This window comes from Lonchura striata, chromosome 5 (genome assembly GCF_050655825.1).
Source record: "Lonchura striata isolate lonStrDom1 chromosome 5, ASM5065582v1, whole genome shotgun sequence".
Classification (NCBI taxonomy): Eukaryota; Metazoa; Chordata; class Aves; order Passeriformes; family Estrildidae; genus Lonchura; species Lonchura striata.
In genome coordinates this window covers 19,892,990-19,914,045 of record NC_140707.1, presented here as the reverse complement: position 1 = coordinate 19,914,045, position 21,056 = coordinate 19,892,990, and the positions used below count along the sequence as shown (strand labels likewise).

Here is a 21,056-nt window from a genome sequence, read left to right as displayed (position 1 = left end):
CTGTCCACAGCTACAGAGAGAGCTGTCATAAACCTCTTTCTCCAGAATGTGCTTCTCCTGTGTTTTCTCTGCCACAGTAAGGAGAGAACATCCACCATACAACAGACCAAGTGCCTGGATAACCAGGAAAAATAACACAGATGGGCAGATTCACAGCCCTGAAGGGTAAAACTGAAAGGGGACCTGACTCAGCATAACCAAATATGAATGTGCTGAGTTTCCTGGAAGTTTTCCAGGCTTGAGAAATACACTGAATTACACGACCTTGGAAGAGCACCAGCCTCAACTTTGCCATCTAGTGGAAACCCTTTGGCCTTAAAAATGGAACCTGAACATTGTGGAATAGCCACAGGGTGGCAGTCAGACATTAGAAGGGGAGGACATCCCAGAGGATCAGAAGGGAAGGATCAGATCATGAGATAGACCTGGCAAGGGCATAGAGTGACAGGACAAGGGGGAATGGCTTCAAACTGAAAGAAGTGAGGTTTAAATGGGATATTGGGAAGAAATTCTTCCCTGTGAGGGTGGTGAGGCCCTGGCACAGGTTGCCCAGGGAAGCTGTGGCTGTCCCTGGATCCCTGGAAGTGTTCAAGGTAGGGTTGGACTGGGCTTGGAGCAACCTGTGATAGTGGAAAGTGTCCCTGCTCATGGCAGGGAGAAGAGGATATTGTTCCTGAAGATGTGAGGAGTTCATAATGCTTTGAAGATTATCCAGTTAAGTGGGATATCATTGGACAAAGAGGTGGCTCCAACTTGGAATAAATCACTTTTTCCAAATCAGGGAGGAACATCTTCAGCAATGGAACAACTGGAATTATAAAAATATCAGCGTGATTTTCATACAGTTAAGGGTGATGGGGCAACTGAAAGAAGAATATGCTGCAGTTTTCCACTTGCCAAGACCCACTCGTCTGGACTTGTTAATAGTGCAGATTTGCAGTCCTTGCCCAACTTGTGGATGTTTTTGCATCCATTACCCCAAATTCCTGAAGAGGGGAATGGTGCTCTTTATGGAGTTTTCCCCATCTTTAGAAAAGCAGGGGAAGTCAAGCTGATTGTAGATCCCACAGGACAGATGATGAATGCAGCTGAGTTGCTCATAAACAGGAGAATTTGGTGCTTCCCAAAGGTCTTTTACAAGGAATATAAAGAGATTTCCTAACAGGTCAGGTGTAGAGGACAAGTGCAGTAACGCAACACTGCTCATGGGGAAAGGAAGAGGATTACACTGGAAGAGATTTCTCTGGGATTTGCATCTCCTGCAGGGACTGGTATTAAACGTTCAGAAAATGGGGAGGAATTTCCACCAAGAATAGTTTTGAAACAGCAGCAAGAAATTATACATCCATGACAGCTTATATGAAATGCTGGTTATGATGGTGCCCCTTAGGCAAAATTTCTAAAGGTCTGATTGATCCATAGTAATCTCCCTTGGCTTTGCTCCCAAGAACCTGCCTGGCTTTTTGATTTTTGCAGCTCATCATTTAGTTTTTTATCAGTCTGGTGGTTTTTTTTTTTTTTTTAAGACAATAAAATTGTCAGTGAGAAGAAGCAGTGACTTGATCAGAAAATGAGAAATTTCAGAGCAGAGAATACTTTGGTCTGTCAGTAATAAAGAAATATGCAGCAACTAAGTTGTGGATCAATACCAGTTCAAGATACAGTGTAAGTGCAAATCTTAGTACCAAGGTTAATTAGCCCAATTAGCTGAAGCAGTGCTAGATTGTCCTCTAAGGGTAATATAAAAATTCAAGAATAACTCAATTTTATAGATGATAATTCCTTATATAATGTTTGCTTTGACTCAGGAAGAGATCAGGGCAGGCCTGTGGGCAGTATTATCCTAATTAGGCCACCTCCTGCATAACAGACCTTTTCAGATGAGCACTAACCCATCATTTAGCTGCAGACCAAGATAGAATGATAACTTCTGGCAAGAAGGGGTGCCAATGTTTCAACAAATGAGCCTGAATTCCTTTCCAGGATCATCTCCCAGCCGGTTAGGAAAAAGAAACAAGGTGAGGTAAGAAATGCTGGGTGTTGCCCAAGGAAAATAAAAGGTGAGTGCAGATCTGCAATGAGCTCAGGTTTTGACATTTTCTTTGTTTTGTTCTCTCTTCTCCCCTCATCCAAGAGGAAGATCAGAAACATGTGAGACTACAAAGCCACAGGTATTTCTATCTTCAGCAAATATTCCAAAGTTGCCAAAATAAATGAATAAGTATAAAATTATGGGACTTAGCTCCCTAGCAATGAGGGGAGAAACAAACTCATGAGACCATTTTTGAGGGATGACGGACAACCTGTGAGGCAGATTGGGAATAGAAAGAATAGTGAAAAGGTCATGGAATCTACAAGTAGGAGTTGCTACTTGTCAACAATTTAGTAATTGCTAAAGTGTCAAAGGAAAATTAAATTTTGCAAAATTAGTAGCAAAATACGCAAATTATGAGTGGTCCCCTTGGCAGCAGGGTAGGATGTAGGGACATCTCTGAGGCAAAATATTTACATTGCCTGAAGAATATACCCCAAAATATGTGGCCAAGGAAGGGCAGAGGCAGATGGTGAAGGCCAGAGAAGGAATTATGGCCAAATATTGGCTGTGCCACGTTTATTGCAGAGGTTGGGAGGTGACCCGAGGCCCACAGGAAGGCCAGACAGAGGAAGGTTCTCCAAGTGAAGACCACGGAACCAGCGTGGGTGTTTTAATATTGGCTTAGGCCACTTTGTTCCTAATTATGGTTGCACAAACCACATATTAAAACAAACTTTGAAGCATGGGTAACTTTTGTGGAGTTTCTCTTCTGTGGATGCCCAATTTCAGGCAGCCGGATCATTCAGAAGTTTGTAAGCAGCGGGTGCCCTGCACTGGGCACAGAAAACACAACAAAAATGCTGCCTGGTCTGAACAAAAACCAACCCCAAATATGCAACAGTGAGAAAACAAAATGGGTTTGTTACAGACATTTAACAATTTTGACTTGGATCATGTTGTGTCTTATTCATTGTAACAATACGGAGCACTTGGGAGAAGAGAACTACAGAATTTATAACTTTAGATCAGCTTAATTTAGATCTTTAAGCCACAGAAGAGACCCTGAGATTCTGACTTTCATGAAGCTGAAGGATGCAAAGGGTTTATTTCATAGGAATTGAAAAAAATTTATATAATTTGTGCTTTAATGTCATTTATTGTTCTCTTGGGAGATTTAGATGAGAAGGTTCACAGGGCTTATTACAGAGCCTAATTTTAGCTCTCATTCTAATTAACATCTTGGGGTTTTATTGTTTACTCATAAAATGCAACCAAAGGCTGGGAGGGAAAGCGTGGCTTTCACAGGGGTTTTTTTTCCTCTTTTGCAAAGGGTGTGAAGATGATTTTCACAGAGAAAAAAAAAACTTGTGTTGATTTATTATTGGTATCTGGACTGAGGAATGAAACAAAATTAATAAAAATTTTAAATATCTGAGCAAATGAAACCCCTCAAAGCAGGGTCTCCATTACAAACCTGACTCTTGTCTATTAAAAAACTCCGTGGTTTTGCTTTAGGTTTCTCTTTCCATTTCATGGGATATGGTATTCCTGGTAAGTATCTCCATCTGTGATGCAGGGTGGTATTTCATCAACCCAGAATATACTAAAAAAGGGAAAACCTGGTCCTGTTCTCCTTCTGACTGACATGGTGCCTTATAATGTTTTTTATCAAAAGCAGTAAATTGCTAGATTATTTTTTTCCTTTCCAAAACAAAATTTTGAAAACTGCAAGTTTTTTATCGCTTGAAAAGATTGCAAAGATCTTTCTGAATGTAGCCTTTTCCTGAATTATGGATTCCCCATTAAGTTTTGTGCTGGAGATAAAATAATTTTCATTATTTCTATTTCCTGGCTGTGTTTGGGAAGAGGCACATCATAGCCACAGAAGAGGGAGTCTTGAAGGAGAGTCCATGAATCTAGGAAGAAAAACAGCCTCTGTGCACAGGGATGTTTGTGCTAACTGTGGATGGATGCAGGTAATTTCCTTGGAGTCACTGTAAGGCAGAGCAGTCCTGGACCCTCCACAAAGGGTTCGGTATCCTGTGAGCTCCATTCCAGAGTCCCTTGAGGACAAACTCTTCAAAGTAAAGTTATGTTATATAAATTAGGTGGTACCTGCCTCCTGATGCAGAGACATTTGAGATCATCTCTGCTTTGATCAAAGATGCTGTTCCATGGCTCCAGAGCAGCCAGGACAGGGCAGTGGGACTCAGTTCTGCTTCCAGAGGGAAGTGCAGGTGTACTTGTAGGTACTCATCCAAGGTCACACTTTTCCAGCTTTCTCCACTGTTGATACCTAATTCTGGAGACCTGTTCAACCCACAACTGTCTGTGTTCTATCTAACAACTCTGGTGAGGCTCTACACGTCAAAAAGAAGGGATTCTCCACCCGGTTTTGCCCAGGAGCCCCACTTGGGAGGTGTTCCCACTTGCCAAGGCTCCATGAAAACCCTGTAAAAAAGTAGGACAATATTACTCAGAACCTAAAGATCCTCTCTGGAAAAGAAGATTTTCTTAGAAACAAGATCACAGGATCATTAATGCTGGAAAACCTCTACGATCACCCACCACTTCCAAATATTCTGGGGTATCTCAGTATCAACTTTATTTCTGGACCACTTACCTCCAGTGGATTAAGTGTAAGCTGCAAACATTTATGTGACAGATGATAAAAGGGCTGAGGCAGCAACTGCCTGCTGAGCAGTCAAGCAGTGTTCTGGAAATCTGGGAAACTGTGTCGAGAGCCTGTGCAAGGAGGCTCTGAGTCATGGGAGCAGGGCTGTGGAGCAGCCCTGTGCACGTGGACCAGCTCCCGGGAACGTAGGACACGCTTCCTGGCAGGTGTGTGGGCAGTGGTTGCAGAACACCGAGTGTGGTGTAAATTCACCGTAGCAGGTTTCTCAATAGTTTCTCTGGGTGAGCAGGACCGTGCCTTTCACTGTCTGGGCTTTTGGAATCAGTTTCGTAACTGGATAATATAGACAGAGGCAGCTTCTGCTTTCACATTGGGAAGGGATTTTAATTGAACAGAATATCAGTGGGCGTTACAGGCCCCTCTGGATAGGATCTGACACTAAATAAATTCGGACAATAAATATTTATGCATTTAACAGATGGCTGGTTCCATCTGTTAATACAGAGAACAATCATCTTAGAGTTGCCATCCACCATCCCAGTTTGGTGGATGCTGGCACCCACAGTGTTAACAGTGAAAGTCACAGCTACTGACTGTGGGTATAGACAGAGACATCCCATATTTGTTCACTCCAGTACATTCCTGGCTCTTTATCCTGCATCTCCTTGTAAACCGAAACCAAACCCCACATTTTTAAAAGTCTGAATATAGGCCCATGGGAAGAGTTTTTTGTACTTTCAGCTAGCTATGGAGTAACTTGATATTTTCATGTGTGCAAAACCCCACATCTGCAGGAAATTGCGCAAACTGTTGCATATTTTATTGCCACCACCTCAAGTACTGAACATTGATTTAGGTAAGTCTCTGCACATGTACATAGATCATGAACACATCATTAGCGTGGACACTCTCAGCTTTTATTTAGAGCAAGATAAAGAGTTACAAAATACAATGTGACAGCAGGGTAGAAATTATTCCTCCCATTCTTTTATCACTGTCTTCTGATGAATAGCAGCAGTCACATTTCTCTTTCACTTTGGGTGGTTCACCAATTGCCACATGTCAGGCACTTTTAAATGGCAGTTTGGGGCTTGACTGAATAATTTGCAAGATGCTACATGATTTGAAGAATTAGAATTGCATCATTTGGAGTTCCATGTCAGCCAGAAAACTGCCCACTCTGTGCTTGAAAGACAGGGAAAACACCTCACTCTGCTGAGGTGCCTTGGTCAAGAAAGTAGTTTTGCTTTTTTATCTGCCTTTATCTTTCTGTCCCGCCTGAAGTCTGCAGGTTCATCTGAGTGTTTTCAGTCCTTCTCATAACTGGGAGTTTGCACTGGGAGCTCCACAGTTTTCTTGGAATCCCAGAGTGTGAATTGTCTGGGTAGCTCATTGTCACAAGAGACAGTTGAGACCTGCAGCTGCCCAGCTTCAGGCAGGGACTGGGCATCACTGCAGGCCACATCTGGAGTTACAGACCTAAGAAATTCAGAAACATAAATAGAACATTTGGGGCAAGGGGGAAAAGTCAGGATTTAACTCAGTGTTGCATTACAAAAGGGTATGATGGAAATACCCCATCTGTACCACCCCAGACTGTACCATGTCTGCCTGCTGCTTGTACCTTCCTCAAAAACACCCAAGGGTTGGAATATTGGATTTAAAAAAACCCAACCAGGATTAAGACACTGCTAGATCTCAAGTAGGGCAATACTTGATTTACATTGCTTAAATTTTTCTGCAAAATTGATGTGAATTCATAGGAAACTTGGCATTGCCTTGTCACTGCATTTTATTACAGCTGAGAATTCTTTACCTCTTTATTGCACAGGAGACCTTCACTATATAAGAGATGCATAGACTTGGTTTCTGCAGGAGTAGTGTTTCAGTAAAGTTAGTTATGTCAACATTGCCTTTAAGCATAGGTTTCTGAATTTATAGCCAAAGTTGGTGTTAACAGTTCTTGCTATTATTGTCATCAATATTATTATTATTGTTGTTGTTTTTGTTGTTATTTTTATCACTATTATTAATGCTGCTATTACTACAAAATATTTTAATGTTATAGACTCATTAATTAATTACTTGAACAATTAGGTGATTGCATGGCCTCAGGAACATACAGGAAATTCTGAAACCAACTGTATGCGAGGTATTATCAATATATAAGTCAAATTAACTGGAAGTAAAGAATGCTTTCTTATTGTGTTCTTTCTTTACTCTGATCTGTTGGTATTTTAATCAATTATTTAGTTGAGAAAGGCACATTAATTCAGAATGCCAGAGTCAAAAAAATTTCAAAGACCAAGAACAACGTGAAGGGTTTGGGTGGTGATGAGGCCATTTAGAGGTAACAGGTTGTCTTCCCAAATTTCTGTCTTTCTTCCTCTTTGTGTTCAGTGATGCAGTCAGATTTTGCAAAGGCAGCTCAGAAAGGACAAGAAGGAGCAGGGCTTTTCCTCACGGGTGTGTCCAAGCGTCTGGAAGAGGAGGGAACTTGGGATGGGTGTGTTTGGGCGAGGAGAGCCGAGCAGCCCTTGGAAGCGCAGGGAGTGGCTTGGAATGGGGCTGTATAACGGGCAGGCCAGGATGGGCCACCTCAGCCTGGACACGGAGCTGGCACTGGAGCGTCCCAGCACGGATGGCTCCCCAGACTGGCCCCAGCGAGAAGGGGACGGGACCTGTTCCAGCCTTTCCACAGCTTTTCACTTGGGAAGAGATCAGGATCCACAACGGCCGCGGGCAAGGCCGGGAGCAGTGGCTGGTGGTTGACAGGAAGGTTTATGATGTCAGCCAGTTTTCCAAGAGCCATCCTGGGGGCAGCCGGGTTATCAGCCACTATGCTGGGCAGGATGCCACGGTAAGAGCTGGGAAAGCGGCTGCAGAAGGTGGTTCCAGTGGCAGGGAAGGAGGACATGGTGGGGAACCCTGTCTGGTGGTGGTCGTCACTGTGCTTGGTCAGAGAGCGGACTGAGAAAGCAGCATGATGACCTCGGGCTGCAGGACATAAGGAAAAGTCCTACAAATATATTTGATCAGAGATCTTCCAGGGATTCCTGCAAAAATCTTTGATCTAGAGGATTTATCTAAAATAATTTGGTGCTTTTTGGCAGGAATAATAAATTCTAAGCAGATCTCCCAGACTATGCTGAAAGGAGACGCTGAATTTCTGAATAGGCAGAAATCTGAGAATTGGAAACATGAGCATAAACTTGTGATGTGGGAGATTTAATTCTTGTCACGACAAGACTTTCTGACTTGAAGAAGGTTGCTTAGCCTGTCTTAATTCCTCATGTTTCAGCGTGCGGAATAGGATAGCAATTCTAACTCCCAGCCCAAAATGGACCAGATCAGTTACTTTTCACATTTCATCCCTTGCACCCTGGGGCAGAAAAATACCTGGTGATCCCAGAGGAAGCAAAAGGAGAGGTTTGAGTCTTGTTTGGTTTCTCCCAAGCTCACTGACCTTCAGAGTATAGACCAGTCCAGATATCCTAGTGCTATCTCCTGCACTTTCCACCACTGGACTTTTACAGAAGGAGTCAAGGAATGCAGAATGCATGGAATGATTTGTCCCCAAGCTATGTCCTCCCAGCTCCTGCAAGGACCTGCAACATACATCATTGTATTTATAGACACCCAGGGGCTTTAACTGCAGTGAATATGTTTAAAAAATGACCTTTGATCTTACTTGCTTTTATTGTAGCAATAATTACAATCTGATTTTACTTAATCATGAAGGTATTTTCAAACCTCGAGGTGAACTATATCCCTTTGAAGACAGGACCACAACCAGTAGCCAAAATCATGGGTTCAGTGGGGATTTGTGTTGCATCCTAACAACACTTTGTGTCTTGTCCTCGCTAATCCTAATCACTCTTTTTGCTTTTAAAGTGCTGCTTGTTCATATACTCTAAGAAATCCACATAGGAAAGCAGGACTGGAAGGTGTCTCAAAAAATTGCTGGTCTAGGACTTTACCTAAAATCAGGATCCAGGATTTTTTTCCCAGCAACTCTTGGCTGCTCTAGAGCTCCTAATAGTCTATACATAGTGAGAATTTTCTTCCTCTGTGGGAATTATTTTGAAAATACAAAGCAAGACCATTACAGAGCATTTAATTGATGTCAGATGTTGTGAGTTATGTGTGTTGTAGGTGATAGTTCTTCATCTCTGACGTTAAAGTTAGTGAGATGCTAATCAGGGCCTAAGACCAGGGAGGAGGAAGAACAGACAGGACTGAGAGGCTTTCAGTGATAAGAATCTGTGATACTGATCTCATGGAGAGGAGTTTCTGCTTGAAAGGATTCTGGTTCCTGTTTCCAAACTGCAGTATAGATTCTTATGGATTAAATCAGAATTCCTGACAAGATGGAGGGATATAAAAATGTATAAAGACCTGGAGGATGAGGGGCACAAAATCTTGATGGAAAGATTTCCCCAGTCCTCTTGGTCTGGACAGAGTTGTTCATTTGTCACTGTGACAAAGGGTCACTAGATGTCTGTAGAAAAGCTCAAATGTCCAAAAAGTCACCCTGTTCTGACTTTTTCTAGACTACAGTACTCAGAGAGAGAGACTGTCTCCAGCCAAGAGGCTCCAAGGAAGTCCTCTGTCCTCTTCCAGAGATTTGATCCTGACCAGACCTGTGCAGAATATTTGGGTTGTGCTCATCCCTGCTGATTTTCAGAGCCAAAATCAGCAAAACCAGACTGTTCAAAATGAGGATTTTGTTCTATCTGCTCTTTCTGGAAGAAAAAAAGGGTATGGCCAGCCTCTTTACCTTTCTTCTGGAAAATCCACTGAGGACACGAGCTAAAGAAGAGTTTTGATTTATCTAGAATCTCATTCTTTTTCCATTGTTTATATATGATATGAAACTGTGATTTGAAATGGTTCTTGGACAGACACTTTTGTGTCATTAGTGCTCCCACATTCCCAAAACATCAACCTGTTCTGGAAATTGGGAGGGAACTGTAAGAGACACCCAGTTTGTGCTGCTAAATATAAGGCTTCAGCATCTATTTTGTATGGCCTTAGTGTTGCACAGGCAGGGTTCCAAAGCCTCATCCCAAGCATGGCAGAGACACACCTCATTCCCTGCTCCTGGGTCCCATCCATAGGGCAGGGCTGCTGGCTGGAGCCTTCTAGGGACAGAGTGTGCTGAAGCAAGCAGATGAAGGAACAGGTTTCCCTCTGCAAAGGGTTTTTCATCAAACCCTTTCATGTTTATTACCAGCCTCACCCAGGGGCACTTATGAAATCTGGGTGCTTGAAACTCCTCCAGCTTCCTTGGGCCAAGCTTCAGTAAATGGGAAAGAGTGACAGGAGAGACAAAAATGGACAAGGGGAGCAGGATTTTGTGTTATAATTCAGACCTGGGCAATGAGAGGCTCAGCTCTGGTGTTTGGCCACGTGCCCTCTCTCACTTGCTCCCTTTGTGTTCCTCAGGATGCCTTTGTGGCATTCCACAACGACAAGTCCCTGGTGAAAAAGTACCTGAAATCTTTGCTGATTGGGGAGCTGGCACCTGATCAACCAAACTTTGAGTCTAATAAAAAGGTGAGTGCCCTAGATTCCAGTGGTGGGAATGGCTTGGGGTTCAGCATGGAAGGAGAAGGAAAAACAGGAGAGGTAGGAGGAATTGCCTCTGAGGGAGCACGCCTGATGCTGTGGGTGGCGATGGGCAGGCATGGAAACGTGACTGTCCCAGCATCACTAAATCCACCCCTGGCAGCAAGGAATGAGCTCCAGAGCCCCAAATCCTCCTCTGTTCTCCTCGCTGGGATGTCTCAGAATCAAATCAGAATCAAAGCAAAGTCTGTTGACTTCATGCTTGTTTTGGCACAGAGCCCCTACTCACAGAACATCTCCTTCAACTTCTGTGGCTGTTTTGGGGTTCCTGGCTCTGCTATGACATTTTCAAAATAAACAGTACATAAATATTTACTTTACCCACAGAAATTCCCTTTCTTTACCCACAGAAATCCCTTTTGGAGGATTTTCGTGAGCTGCGCTGCACCATTGAGAAGATGGGACTTCTGAGGCCCAATTACTTCTTCTTCTTCCTGATTTTTCTTCATCTCCTGGTGCTGGATGCTGCATCCTGGCTTATGGTCTGGTACTTTGGCATATCCCTGGTGCCTTTCGTAACTGGCATGGTGTTCTTCACCACTGCCCAGGTAAACTGCTGATGGGTGCTCAATGCTCAGACACCCGTGGCTCTTCCAGGTGGAGAGGGTTAATGGAATGCTCCCATACCAGGCATTGTCTCTCCTTAGATCCCATTATCTGGCTGAAGATGACAAGGACATTCTATGTCACAATTTTTGTTGCCTGCAGCTGATCTCATTTTGCTGACAGGCTGCTCCCTCGGGATGGTGGGGTTCTTGTGGAACTGGCTCTTTCACAAGATGGGATGAGCTGATTTAATCACTTACCCCAGGACAAAGAAGGAATATTTAGTTCTCACCTGCACTTTTGGCTCTGTTTCTTCTGTCAGATGGCTCTGGTATTTTTTGGGTCCTTTATGAGTCCTCTCTAGCCCTGAGTAGTTTTCTGCTGGATTAGTAAATTCAGCCATATAAGCAAAGTATCCATTTCAGTGTGGGTGTAGGGAAGGAGGGAATAGGGATTTGTGGCACTTAGATGGGAGAAATTGAAGGGTGTGGCGGAAGGAGGAAAATTAAGATTTTCTTATTAGCACTAAATGCTTTAGTTTGTTCAGATCCCCCTGGAGCAGGTGCAAATGAGCTAATTTATTTAATTAATCTGTTTTAATTGCCTAATATCTGCTAAGGCAGATATCCCTCAAAGAGCAGACTTGTATTTCCATGGAAATATGGAATGCAGTGAAGCCACAGACTTGCTGTGGCTGGTTACTTGGAAATTAATTATTCATGATGGTAGCAACAGAATTCCATACTGTGACAGTGAAGTTAATTGCAGTGATGCTTTGCTGCTTTCCCTATATTCCAGATGAAACTAATAATCTGGAATTGAGCAGCTCTAGTGGACAGTGGCCTGGATGGAAGTTCCAGCCCTGTGAGTGTCTCTTGACACATCAGAAGGAGGATGAAACTCACACTATGAAGTTACAGAGACTCACAAGGCAAATTATTGCAATAAAGCAGTTCTCTTTCCTCAGTGATTTTTGTCTTCCAGATCCAGATGGGCTGGTTCCAGCATGATCTGGGGCACTGCTCTGTCTTCAGGAAGCCCAGGTGGAATCATCTCCTGCAGATCGTGGTGATAAACATGCTGAAGGTAGTGGTGGGAATGTTCTCTGGGGCTGATTGGGACTAAGCAATGGATGGGAGTGTCCCTAAATCCAGGCAAGGTCTCCTGTGAGGGAATTGCAGTAAATAGAGATGGGATCCTTGATATTGCTCCAGTTTGAATCCCTGGTGTTGCCCTTTTCCCCATGCAGGGATTGCCTGCCAGCTGGTGGAACCACCTGCACAACCAGCACCACGCCAAGCCCAACTGCTTCCACAAGGACCCCGACCTCAACATGCACCCTCTGCTCTTCAGCCTGGGAAAGACCCTCTCCAAGGAGGTCTGCAAAAGCACATTTAGTGACAGAAAGCTAGAGTGTGATATGTATCTAAAATATAATAATAACAGCCCAGATTGTGCCTTGAAACAAAGTGGTTTTTAAGGTCCCCTTCCAATCCAGACTGTTCTAGGATTTTATGGTAATTCCCAAAGTGTTCCAAGATCTGAGAGTGTCTTGTTGTTGCAATGCTGAGGCACTCCTGAGAAGCAAAAGCTTAAAATCAGTCCTTAAGTAAGGGCAAGCACCTTGAAGGCAGCTCCAGGGGTGAGTCAGCCCACTTGCATAAGAGAGGGTTAGTGAGTCAGATGTTCCCTCTGGATCCTCCTGGCTGCCAGAGCTGTTGGGCACCCAAATCCTTCAGGGCCAGCGGAGCTGCTGCACATCGAGAGCAAATGCAGCAAATGATTTCCTAATCCTGAATTTTATGGCTTTCATAAAAAGAGAAACTCTCTGCATCCATTATGGTTTCTGACAGCATCAGGATAGGCAAGGACTCGTTTGCCTTTTCATTGTAATTCCTTTTACTCACGGGGTGATAAAACAGCCTTGTTGCCAGATACACCAGCCTCTTAAAATAATGCCTCTCTCTCTTTTACCTGCTAAAGAAACTCTCCAAGACACATGGAAAATTCCAGCTCTGTGTTCCAGACAGATTCCTACAATGGGAGATACAAAATGCTTATTGATAGAAAACCACTGGCTCCAGTTGGGAAGGATTTTGTCAGGGATTTTGGGAAAGATCTCTCATGTAGGAGCATGAGCATCCAGAGCAGGTTGGCTGTGGTCCAGTGGCTTTGATGGAGTGAAAATGTAGGAAATCAGTTCTCATGTCTTCCTGCTTTTTAACAGGATCGAAGTTAGGCACACCATGGATACTCAAAGTGGATTTCAGGGCTTTTGTTTATGCAGTTTATTCGTTACTTCAGTGTTGATCCAGTGTAGAGTGGAGCTCTGGAAGCAGTTTGCTTTAGTTTCTTATTATTTTGTCTTTTGAAGAATTACATTACAAAAGGTTGGGGTGTTGTTAAGAAACTTTTTGTGCAATTGGTGAAAAATTACAAGGTGAAGAAACAAACTTAATTGTGCTTTTTGTGAATATTTAATTATCTTTTCATTTTTCAGCTTGGAAAGCAGAAGAAGAAGTTCATGCCTTACAATTACCAGCACAAGTATTTCATCTGTGAGTATCCCCTAAAACCATGAGTGCATCTCCTCCCCCGCAAAATAATGGCTTTTAAAGATATTCCCATTGAAGTGAGAGCTCCAGGAAGCTTCCTTCACATTAAAGAAGGTCCTTATGAGGAAGAATTGCCCCTTAAGTCTCTGTTTGGGTTATGAGATGTAGATGGGGGTGTATCAAACAGATACAGGGGTGGGGAAGAAATGGAGAAGTGATGAGAAGAAAAGAGGAAGAGATTATGTAGGTGCATGGAGCTTAATATGAGGGGAAGACAGCAATTTTTCTTCCACTGGAAAGAAGAATCATTTTAATGATGCAGTGAAATGACAAATATCTTTCTTTTTCTGTTCTATCCTTCAGTACTGGCCCCACTCGCCCTCGTACCCTTCTTCCAGCTGTCAACAATCTACTTTGCAATCAAGAGGAAAAAGTGGTTGGTAAGCACTGCTTCCCTGTCTGGAAAACTCAAAAAATGTCACTATATCCACCTTCACCTCCTATTAGGCAGGTGGTTGAAGGGTAAGAGAGAAAAAGGATAGAGAAGGCTGATTCTAGGCTTGCTGAAGCAGAGAAGATAGTTTAGCATTTAGCAGAAAAATAAAAGTTACCAGGAAATTCCCAGACCCAGAGTGTGACAGCAGGGCTGTTGTCTGCAGTTATTGATGGATAAGTAGGAATATTTCAGGGACACACCCACCTTATGTAGCATGGAGCATACTCCTGATAAATCAGAAATTTGCATATCAGAGCATTTTTTAAGCTGCAGTTCTAGTAAAAGGGAGAGAATGGAGTGGAGACATTTCATCAACAAAGGCTGATTTTCATCCTGATTTGTTTGGGGTTTTTTTCTTTGTTTTTGTTTTTGTTTTGTTTTGTTTTGTTTTTTACAGGACCTGATATTGGTTGTGACTTTCAACATCCGAGTCTGCCTCATGTATGTTCCTTTAATGGGATTTAACAACTTCATGGTGTACTACTGGCTGTCCAGGTAACTCAGAGCAGACCCAGAGCCCCCATAATTAAGATTTGTTATCAATATTGAGCTTCAAAAGAAAGAAATGAAAACTAAACCTACAATTTTTTCAGAATTAAGTAGTCCAAAATAAACCATTTCACTTCAGTGGGGGGTGGTGGCTGCTCAGGGACATCTGCATCTAAAACTTGAGTGGTTCTTAAACTCCAAAAGTTCTTTTTCACCTAAGAAGAGACTTAGCCGAGTGTTTTAGTGTTAAATTTGGATGGGATTAGAGATTGACAAGAATTTCTGGGTTTATCTGCCCAGGTTCCTTGAGAGTAGCTGGTTTATTTGGGTGTCCCAGATGAACCACATCCCAATGGACATTGATTATGACAAGAACAAAGACTGGGTGTCTACTCAGGTGAGAAACTCCTTTCTTCTGGAATACTGGGTCTGCTGGTCTAAATTATAGAACAAAGACAATATTCTCTTAGATTAACTGTTAATGAGGTTTGCCCTTCCATTCATTTAATAAACATTTCTGTGATATTCAAACCATTTAAAATGTTAGTTGGAAAACAGGAAAGCTAGAGTTAAATAATATTGGTTTTTTCACTGAAAGGCCTTGACATATTTTTCATAACCCTTTCCCCTCCCTATTATAGAAATGTACTGGTGATATAACAGCAAATTTCCTTTTTAGGCCAACTAAAGGGAAGCAAAGTGGGATACCTTTATTTTTACCCTACAGGCTGCAAGTTTACTACAGATAAATCTGACAAAATTGCCTGATAAAAAAGAATATGTAAATAGTGCTTTGCTCACATCTATCCTGCCTCCAACAGTGCAATCCCGCATAGTGGGCTTGCAGCAGTTTCCTGTTTTATCAAGGATAAAAAACATAGCCTGGCTAGTTTAGACTGTGTTGAATTCCTCAGGGCAATGATGGTTGTAATCACTGACTTTGCCTTGATTTTTTTGCTGGATTAGGGTGGGCAGCGATTGCTGTGGGTTCAACTGTTGGACTTGCAGGTAAATAAAATCTAAGTCATCTGAGGGTTCTGGGTTTTTCCCTCCCAGCTCCATGCAACCTGCAACGTGAAGCAGTCTCTGTTCAATGACTGGTTCACTGGGCACCTGAACTTCCAAATCGAGCACCAGTGAGTATCATCCTGGGGGAAAAAATGGGAATAATCTGAGGCAGGGGAATATTTTGAACAGGGAGAAAGCCAAGCCCTGCAATAACTCTCCCTCATTCCATTGTGCAGCCTGTTCCCCACAATGCCTCGGCACAACTACTGGAAAGTGGCTCCCCTGGTGAAAAGCCTCTGTGACAAGCATGGCATCGAGTACAAAACCAAGACTTTGCTGACAGCCTTTGTGGATATTTTGCGGTAACTATCAATTAACAAGATGATTTTGCTCCATGGTGGCACGTAAGAGACACCCAGGCAGCCATTTCAAATTAATGTCCATGGAGAGATCAAACCTAGAGTATTTCTATTTAGAGTTTTCAAAAGTTTTTAAGTTTCAAAGCTTGTTTTTCTCCTCTTTAAGTCCTCCCAGCTCAATGGCAGCAGTCAGACTTTGCTATGAGGTGTCCATACAATTTATTTCTGTAACTACAGTTGGCCTTCCACAAAGCTGAACTCTCTCCTAAGTGATTTTTTCCCTTCTGCTCCTGCAGTTCCCTGAAGGATTCTGGGGAACACTGGCTGGAAGCATATCTGCATGGATAGAAACTGGCAACTCTCCAAAGGAATCCCTTCACCACACAGCTGCTGCCAAGAGCCAGGACACACCATCCCTGTGCATGTCTCAGGCATGGGAACTCAGGAGCTGGGCAAAGTTAATTTCAGTAAGAATGAAATGGGAAAGTGCCTTCAAGATACATTTTTACCTTGTTCCCAACCATGAACTCTGTTTTTTCCTGCCCTCAATCTCAGAATTTAGAGATGGCCTTTTAAACTTGGGGAAAAGTAGCTCTTGAATCAGCTTTCACTTTATTGGAAGTGCCAGCTCCTTGCTTATGGAAGAGGTTTGAAAGGAAATTCTTCTCGGAGTCATAGAATCCTGGAATGGTTTGGATTGGAAGGGACCTTAAAGATCATCTTGCTCCACCCCCTGCCATGGGCAGGGCCACCTTCCGCCAGACCAGGTTGCTCCAAGCCCTGTCCAGCCTGGCCTTGAACAGTTCCAGGGATGGGACATCCACAGCTTCCCTGGGAAACCTGCTCTAGTGCCTCACAATAAAGATTTTTTTCCTAATATTGACTCTACACCCACCCTCTGTCAGTTCAAAACTGTTGTCCTTCATCCTGTCCCTACATGTCCTGATAAAATCTCTCCATCTTTCTCACAAGCCTCTTTCAGTATTAAGGTCTCATTTGTGTTCTTGGCTCAGTGATAAAATGCAGGAAAAGCACAGGAAGTCAGGAGACATTAGGCCAGGGGGAATTTCTTTTAAATTTTCCTTGAGCAGATCAAATAAATGTACAAAGAACCAGATGGGCTCTGGGGCATGTCCCCATTGCTCTGGTCCCCTTGCTGTGACTATTAAGGGTTGTAACAGGTTCTGTTCCTGGATTGCAGGAACAGAAGCCCTGGGCAGGCAGAGCAGCTGGGGGCTCCTGACACTTGCAGCCAGCAGTGTGAACACTGTGTATGGCATGTGGTATCTGTAGGCATAAATACATGTCTGCATTTTAACTGAGTGCCCACTGTGCTGTCAGATTGGATTTCTGGTGCAGACCAGCTTTGAATCAGGCTGAGAAGACAAAGCACTGAGGAGTAGGTCGAGATTTCAAGGGTATTTAGAGTACTCCTTTTATATATATATTACATTTTATCTAAAGGTTTACCTCTTGGTGGTTTAGTACAAATAGTCTTATGAGAGAATTATGAATAAAGTTCTTGGTCATGATTTTTAGATTGAAGTCAAAGCCTCTTTTAGAAGGAGTTCTGATTTATCTTGCTAATTTTGAAAAGCAATTATGATTCAATGACATTTCCTAATGCCACTTAGAGCAAATATATTCCATTATGGGACTGTCAGAACCCATGTAGTACTGTACCCACCTCACTGACCCAAAACCAGAAAGGTTTCCATGGCAAGAACCTGTAGTGGCAAATAAAGAGATAATTTGCCCATAAAAGCAAATACCACATGGTTCCTCTCCTCTGCCTTCACACCCAGAACTTTCAGTGGATTAATCACCCACAGGAGAAAGATGTGGGAGATTTCAAAGCAGCTCACTTATGTTGCTATTTGCAGACACCAACACCCCTCTTATGGGTAACAAGATCAAGCCCAACAAACAAAGCAGAAGGAGTTTGGAAATTTTATTTATATTTTTATGTGTAGGTGCAGGTACCAATAACACTGTTATGGTTATATCATAATAATGGCAGACAGATGTCTTTGAAAAGGGTCCTGTTTAAAAAAGTAGTTGTTAAAAAGTGTTTAAAATGTAGTTTGGAAATCCCTACTAACTGGTCCCTATAGTAATGAAGGGTTTCCAAATCCAGGGGTGGTTATAATGGTGATATCCATCATTATTTGCTAAAGCAGAAACATTTTATAATTATTTAAGGGATAATACTGTCTTAAGATGAATGCAGGGATTTATGTACTACATAAAGGCATTTTAAAATTGCTGTCCTGCTGAAGGTAATACAAATATTAAGGATTCCTCATTTTTTTTACCAGTGGGACTTGAAAGCTGTGCTGATTCAGTGTCCCACTGAAATCAATAAAAGGCTGAATCAAACGGGTTCTTTGTAGTGTCAGTCTCATAAATTAAGCTGATCATTTGTAGTGTTTAATTAGAACTCTGCTTATTTGAATGCCATTATTATTGATTCTTTTTTCAATCTGGTTTTAATTAAAACATTTCTGTCTCTGTCCCAACAGGCTGCTCTGTGTCAATAATAATTTCTTTATCTTTTAATAAAGGTTATTCACAGTGGAGCTGGTTTACCTTGGTTAAATTCTAACATGGTTTGCAAACTCCGAGGGGTCAGGTGAGAACTTTAATATTCCCTGAAAGACAATATTTGTCACCGGAAATACCTGGAAGATACAAGGAAATTAGGGAGATGCTTTGGAGAATCCTCCTGGTTGCTGGAGTTTGTCCTGAGATGCTACTGGAAGTAATTTCCCTTATCCAGGTAGAGCAAAAGCTCTTCTGTATCGTTTTGTTCTTCCCTCAGGTCCCAGATTTAAGGATGCAGTTGGGTAAGATGCTTTGGGTGGAATCTGATGAAGAGGACTTTGAAATGGATAGAACAACTCCTGCTTTCAGTTTTCTTGCCTAAAAACTCTTCAGTGATTGTTTGGAGAGCAACTTGTAGCCTGGCTTGAAGGAAATTGCAGTTTGTGTGCCCATAAAAGAGAGAGCCAGCCAGAAACAGAGGTTGTATTCACACTGAAGTCCGAAAAAACAGGTGGCTTTATTCCAGCTTGCCACCTAAAATGGAATTTCCTTTTCCTCACGTTCTGCCCACAGCAGGTGTGTTCTGCTATTACTCCCCAGACCAAAGTGCTGAGTTGTGCTCCTCTGCAAGTACAGAGCTGCCTCTGACTGAGCAATTTTCCTCTTATCACCCACCCAAGGGTGGGGCATGCTTGGTTTTCCTGGTGCCATCCCCCGGAGGAGCCTCATCCCATGGGCATGCTTGGATCACACTCTTAAAGGCAGGACTGTGCTTTCCAGTGGATATTTATGGCTCTTTGCTCTCCAAAATGGAGCCAGGAGAAACAAACTTTGTAAATTAACTTAAAAGGGCAATGTGGTACCTAAGGTTTCATCTCAGGCTGAGGCCCTTCAGATCAACTTGTTCCTCAGGAAATTCCTCACCTCCTCCATGTATTGTGGCAGGTTTGCATCTAAATATTAATTCTTTCACTCTGCTTCAAGTCTTCTTAACTGGTGAATGGTGAGGATGTTCCTCGTTAAACTCTTGGCCTCACAAGGGTATTTTTCTATTTTCTCAGAAAAATATAAATACATCTTCCTTATATCCTCTTATCCTTGGTGATAGATGAGAAAAAAAAAAAAAGTGAAATAATGTTTACCGATTTGTCTGGTCACTAAACTCAATCTAGTCTGAAAAGAAAGAATTTTTCCCTAAAAGTTCTATATCCTCTCTTGGAAGTAACACCTGAAGACACATAAAAATAGATGTGAAAAATCTAAAAAAGGTGAAAATAACCTTTTAGGGATGGTTTAGGTTCTGGAAATAATGGTCTAGAACTCTCCCTACTGACTGTTCCATCCTTACAAATATTAACCACTCAAGTTTTATTTACCCTGTCTGTGTATTTTATCTGCAGGGTGGTTATGCTTAGAAAGGTAAAGATGTTTATTTTTGAGATTTTGATTTTGTGGGATTTTTCCCATTCTAAAAAAAAAAAATAAAAAAATATATATATATAAAAAATTTGTTTTTTGTACCAATTAATCCAGTTTATTGATTAAAGGTGTTGTCATTAAGGTGCCCACTGGAACTGTTATTCCAATCTGTGATGGGTTAGAAGAGATTCAGTTTAAATGCATTAATGGAATAAAAACAAAGGTAATTTTTAAAGTACTATCCCTTTCTTTTTGGGGGTTTTAATAGCATATAACACCTGAAAAGTCCAGCAAGAACATCCAGAATCCAGCCCCGTGATGAGATTATTGAGCAAGAACAAGCTAATTATGCAAATAAAGCCCATGTTCCCTGCAAGAATTGCTGCACACAGTGATCTGTGTGACCTTCATTTTCACTCTGACTCATAATTCCACTTTTGGGAGCAGAACTGTGCACACCAGTTGGATCCCAGTCAGTGAAGGGCTGGGATTTGCTTACATGGGCTTTTCTACCTGTTTACAACCTGTTGGATCGGTGTCAGCCTTAATTCCTGGTCTGTGGGGTATCCAGAACAACAAAGAGGCAGGAGAGGGCTAAACAGACCACAACAAATCACAGCATAATCCCAGTGCCCAAAAGTGGAGGCCTGAAGAAGGTAATAAACCCAGCTTCAATAGGGATTAATTACAGTGTTTATTTTATTATCCTGCATGGGCTGAATCCACAGGGACTTATAACATGCAGCTCTGAGCACAGTGATTTAAAGGGTAGCTCTTCTCAGGAATTACTTATTCCACTTCCACTGATTTATTAGGACCTTTGGAATTGCATCCTCATGCCAGAGGTTCCAAATATTCATCTAACCTTCTTCTGTTCCTCTGGAATGATGAAATAGCCTAAAACTTTTTGACCTGTTACAACAGTGGATTTACCCGGCTTTGGGTCCTCATGAAGCTGAAAGAGGATTTGTCTTTTTTATTTTTGTCTTTATTTTCATGATGAAGTGGGTGTTAGATCTACATACACCATGACCAAAAAAAAAAAAAAAAAAAAAAAAAAAAAAAAAATCAAACTAAAAGCTCCAAACCAAACCCAAACCCCTCATAAAAATTATGTATTAAAATATCAATGTCATTAAAAACAAAACAAAACAAAACACAAACAAAAACAAAAACCCACCACCTTCAAACTAAGATTCCCTACATTCTTTGTGTTATGTCAGGGAGAGAGGAGCCAATCAATTTTGGAATGTTCTACCTGGGCTTTTTTTCAGGGATATAGATGATACAAACTCCAGCTGGGATTTTCTGATGCTGTGTTTCAACACCCCATTGTGAA

At 42.1% G+C, this 21,056-nt stretch overlaps 1 protein-coding gene across 1 annotated transcript; it reads left to right on the top strand.

The window, feature by feature from the left end:
- The first annotated feature begins 188 nt into the window (after window positions 1-188).
- LOC110485022 (acyl-CoA (8-3)-desaturase) lies at window positions 189-19,787 on the top strand. Its single transcript, XM_021556070.4, has 12 exons — window positions 189-7,530; window positions 10,119-10,229; window positions 10,652-10,849; window positions 11,832-11,933; window positions 12,097-12,225; window positions 13,348-13,405; window positions 13,766-13,842; window positions 14,296-14,393; window positions 14,688-14,784; window positions 15,444-15,523; window positions 15,632-15,757; window positions 16,051-19,787. Exons 1-12 carry the CDS (start codon window positions 7,312-7,314, stop codon window positions 16,100-16,102), a joined length of 1,347 nt encoding a protein of 448 aa, XP_021411745.4. The 5' UTR covers window positions 189-7,311; the 3' UTR covers window positions 16,103-19,787.
- The last annotated feature ends 1,269 nt before the right edge of the window (window positions 19,788-21,056 follow it).